Here is a 4,557-nt window from a genome sequence, read left to right as displayed (position 1 = left end):
TACTCCCCCCCACCCCCCAATTGTGGTGTTTTATTTGGGTTTTTATCCCTTCCCCTCTGAACTGGTGGAACCCGGGAGGACGGGCGGCGTGAAGGACGGATCCGGTACAGGAATAACCGAAGGCCCGTCGAATTGAGGGAGAAAAGACCCCGCTCTTTCACCCTCGGGAAGCGGGATGCTCCGACCTGGTTTCCCTTCGTCAAAATGCACTTTACTTGAGAGGAATCCCCCTTGAGCTCTAAGGGGATTTGCTTCCGAGGAGCGGCGCAGCTGGAGATCCAAGGGAAGCCCGTGGGATCCCGGGCCCTTAGGAGTGCCTACTCAGAAGTAAGCCCCAGGGAGGCTTCCCCGGAAGCCAGCGTAGAACTGCAACATCCCTGAAAGCTTCCCAGCCGTGCGCAGGATCGAAGCCCCAGAGACGCGCCGCGCCAGTTCGGTGTAGTGGTTAAGTGCGCGGACTCTAATCTGGGAGAACCGGGTTTGATTCCCCACTCCTCCACTTGCACCTGCTGGATGACCTTGGGCAAGCCGTAGCTCTGATAAGAGCTGTTCTTGAAAAAGAGCAGTTTCTGTCAGAGCTCTCTCAGCCCCACCAATCTCACCGGGTGTCTGTTGTGGGGAGGGGAAGGGAAAGGAGTTTGTAAGCTACTCTGAGACACCTTTAGGTAGTGAAGGGCGGGGTATAAATCCAATTTCTGCTAAGGATCTGCCAGTCCTTCCTCCCACCCGAGTCGCAGGCCAACCCCCCCCCCAGGACCTGCCCTGCGCAGACCCGTGGGAAAGGAACGGGAGCCCCTGCCCTCAGAATGTGTCCGACCCGCGACAGCCGCCCACCATGTGATCTCCCGGCCGTGGGAACGGAGTCGCCTCGGCCTTTTCTGCAGCGCCCTCAGCCAGGACGCGGGCACCACCCTGCCTGGTCCTTGCTCTGGATTCACTTGGGGCACCCTGATGGTTGTTTTTTTTTGGGGGGGGGAATCTCCGGACTTCGACGTTTTCTCTGTCGAACAAACAGCGAAGCAGCCCCGGCTGCCTTCCGAGGGGAAGCCAACGAACCCGAGACTTCGTTCGGGGCGCGGCCGCCCAGCCCGAGTCCATCCCGGCCGCGATCCTGGCGCTCTTCGTTAGGCAGTCAGTCCGGCGGAAGTCGGCGCCACGGTCTTCCGAGCAGATCAGGGCGTGAGAGGGGACCGCCGGCTGGCCCCCTCGGGCACCGCCAGAGAGATTGAGGGACGCGCTCCAGTCTCACAGCTTTAAAAATGGACCACAGCTTTTGCGTTGCTTTCTACCCGACTGAGTTTTTCTTTTCTTTTTTTGCGGGTGTGTGTGTGCGTTTGAACATAAGAGGAGCCAGTGTTGGATCAGGCCAAGGGCCCATCTAGTCCAACACTCTGTCACACAGTGGCCAAAAATACCAGGGGCCATCGGGAGATCCAGCAGTGGGGCCAGGACATTAGAAGCCCTCCCACTGTTGCCCCCCCCCCCAAGCACCAAGAATACAGAGCATCCCTTGCCCCAGACTGAGAGTTCCTATCTATACCTTTTGGGTCATAGCCACTGATGGACCTCTGTTCTATATAAGAACATAGGAAAAGCCAATGCTGGATCAGGCCAGTGGCCCATCCAGTCCAACACTCTGTGTCACACAGTGGCCAGGAATACCAGGTGCCATCAGGAGGTCCAGCAGTGGGGCCAGGACACTAGGAGCACCAAGGTCTTCACCAAGCTCTGCTGTTTGCGGGACCCTGCCAGTGTTTTTCTGTGTTCCCCAAATCACTCTTTAAAAAAACAAAAACAAAACCGGGATCGGCTGTTCGGCACCGTCAGATTTGGGGAAAGAAGCAGGGCTCTGACGTGTGTGTGCCCCCCCCAGCTCTGCTCAGTCCCTCCATGACACATCCCCGGCCAATGTTCCCTCTAAGCTGTGAAGTCTTGTGAGCAAAAATGCCACCTTGTGAGCCGCTGGCATTAAAGTGGTGAGCGAGCGATTTGGCTCCGGCCTCAATCGGTTTGCTCTGGAGCCCCATCCTTTCCTGAGCTCAGACACACATGTGTGAGCTGGAGGCTAACAAACTGTTGAGCCAGCTCACACTCACTCGGCTTAGAGGGAACACTGAGTCCCCCGCCCCGAGGAAGCAGGCTCAACCGCCCCCCTCCCTCCCCGCAGACAAAACGAAGACCCGGCCGTCTCCTCCAGCCTCATTTATTCTCAAACATGACAGCGGCAGAGAGAGGGGGTGCGTCGACCAGAATAGCAGCGCGAACAGAAAGAAGAGTCACACCCCTTCGTCCAGCCGAGGAGAAAGAACGGGATACGGTTCCCAAGGCCGGCATTAAATAAGAAACGGATGGGGGGAGAGAAATATATATATTCGACATGGTTTACTTGCGCATCTATATACGTACAATATGGATAGACTCCTCGGGGGTATATGCATCCCACCAGTCACTCTGTTGAAATTATTATAATAATTTTTTTGCTTTTCAAAAGATTCCCCTTGTATAACAGAGGCGCACACAGTTTAAAGGGCTGGTTCACACCCGCACGGTCCCGCTGGTCCACGTTTAAGTGAGGACCGGCCCCCGGCCCGTCGACCAAGGGCGTCTCTCTAGCACGACCCACACGGAACTTTCGGGCCCCTGCAAACCCAACGCTTCTCAGCGGACTTGGCTCACCCATTCGTTTAAAGCTCGTGTACAGTCGTAAGAGCGGAAGGTTAAAACAAAACAAAACCCAAACCCAACACACTTGCAATGTGCGAACCAGTTTCAAGGGTCGATTTGGCAGACGTGAGGAAACCAAGGGATGTACATGCATGGTTGTGAACCAGCCAGAAGTCAACAGGCAAACACTGCAATCAACCAAACCTCATGGCACGACAGAACAGGCCAGGGAGTTTCGGAGGGGGCCAGGCCCCACCCTGCCCTCCAGTTCATCGGAAAGGCCCGTCACAGATCTAGGCAAACTGCACCACTCCCGTTATAGAACTCCTGGTGGCTTTCCTCTTGACCGGGTGTTGTTGTTCTTCTACCTTTGGGAGCAAGAAAGTCAAGAAGGAGAAAGCCACCACATCAAGACAAAGGTTACAGTGTAATATATTGGCACATCGGGACATGAAGGTACCAGGTGGGACGGTCTCCGTCCCCCCTCCCCCACCACTGGGCTCCTCCAACCACCCTCCCGCCCGCCCGCTAGGTGTAGTCCTCCCCCGAGGACTCCTCTTCCGAAGCTCCTCGGAAGTCTCTGTGGCGGCCGTCCAGGCTGTTCTCCTCCCCGCTAAGGGCCGCGGGGTGGCCCTTCCTGCCCTTGGCGGCGGCCCGCTCCTCCATCCGGATGGTGTCGTAGAGTCCCTTGGGCTCCTCGTCGAGGAGGACGTTCCTCTCGGAGTGGGAGGGCTTCATCTTGCAGATGTTGCGGAGGGCCAGGAGGACCGGCGCGTAGAGGACGTTGGCGAGGCCCATGCCGAGGTTGAGCTTGACGAAGCCGAGGGAGTGGACGATCTCGCCGGCGGCGATGGGCCCCAGGGCGTAGGCCACCGAGTAGGAGATGTCGGCGATGGCGTAGACGCTCCCGTAGACCGAGACGTAGCGGACGTCGACCAGGAAGGCCAGGGTGGGCAGGAGGGCGGTGTCGACGAGGGCGATGCCGAAGCAGAGGCCGCAGAGGGGGAGGACCAGCTGCCAGAAGGTGCGGCAGGCGGGGACGGTGCAGGAGCTGGCGCCGATGATGACCAGGCCGAGGGCGCCGTAGAACCACTGCAGGTGCGGGTAGCGGTCGGCCAGCCGGATGGTGAGGTAGACGCCGAGGACGTGGGGCAGGAAGGCCGGCAGCCAGACGAGGCCCATCTCCCACTCGCTGGCGCCCATGGTCCGCGCCATCCACGTGGCGATGGTGGGCTCGAGGAAGGCCAGCGGGATGTTGCAGGTGGTGAGGGCGCCGGCCACGACGGCGATGTAGGGGTCGGCCATCAGGCGGTGGATGGCGGTGCCGACGGGCCGGTTGTCGCGCGTCCGGTCGCCGAAGGGCCGCTCGACCAGCAGGAGGGCCAGGCCGTCGAGGAGCGAGACGGAGGCCAGGATGAGGAAGGGCACCCGCTTGCCGGCGAAGTGGTAGAGGATGCCGCCGAAGGGGGGCGCCACCAGGCTGCCGAAGGAGATGAAGGCCAGCGCGATGCCCAGGGCGCGGGTGCGCTCCGCCTCCTCGGGGAACTTGTCGGCCAGGAGGGCGATGCCGGAGGTGTCGGCGAAGGCCGAGCCCAGGCCCTGCAGGCTGCGGGCGGCGAAGAGGGTGCCGTAGTTCTCGGCGAAGGCGAAGATGACGGTGGAGAGGAACATGACCGAGAGGCCGATGAAGAGCGGCAGGCTGTAGCCCACGCGGTCGATGAAGGGCCCGCTCAGCGGGTTGACCAGCAGCTGCAGCAGCGCCTTCGAGGCGAACAGCACGCCGATCTTCAGGTCCTCGTTGTCCGGCGGGTAGCGCGGGCGGAGCAGCGGGCGGCTCGCGTTGCTGGCGGCGGAGGCCCCCCCGACGCCGCCGCCGCTCCCGTTGAAGCCCCC

General features: G+C 60.4%; 1 protein-coding gene across 1 annotated transcript in view; it reads right to left on the bottom strand.

Moving 5' to 3' along the window:
- Positions 1 to 3,192: 3,192 nt before the first annotated feature.
- The window catches only part of SLC18A3 (solute carrier family 18 (vesicular acetylcholine transporter), member 3), a 2,553-nt gene continuing 1,188 nt past the window's right edge, over positions 3,193 to 4,557 (bottom strand). Inside the window, exon 2 of the mRNA XM_015417568.1 lies at positions 3,193 to 4,540. Coding sequence (XP_015273054.1) covers positions 3,193 to 4,540 — 1,348 coding nt within the window. The remainder of the gene's footprint in view (positions 4,541 to 4,557) is intronic.

The sequence above is a fragment of the Gekko japonicus genome, unplaced genomic scaffold, assembly GCF_001447785.1.
Source record: "Gekko japonicus isolate JY-2015 unplaced genomic scaffold, Gekko_japonicus_V1.1 scaffold6498, whole genome shotgun sequence".
NCBI classification, from domain to species: domain Eukaryota; kingdom Metazoa; phylum Chordata; class Lepidosauria; order Squamata; family Gekkonidae; genus Gekko; species Gekko japonicus.
Note: the sequence above shows the minus strand (reverse complement) of the source record. Positions and strands in the feature narration are given on the sequence as shown.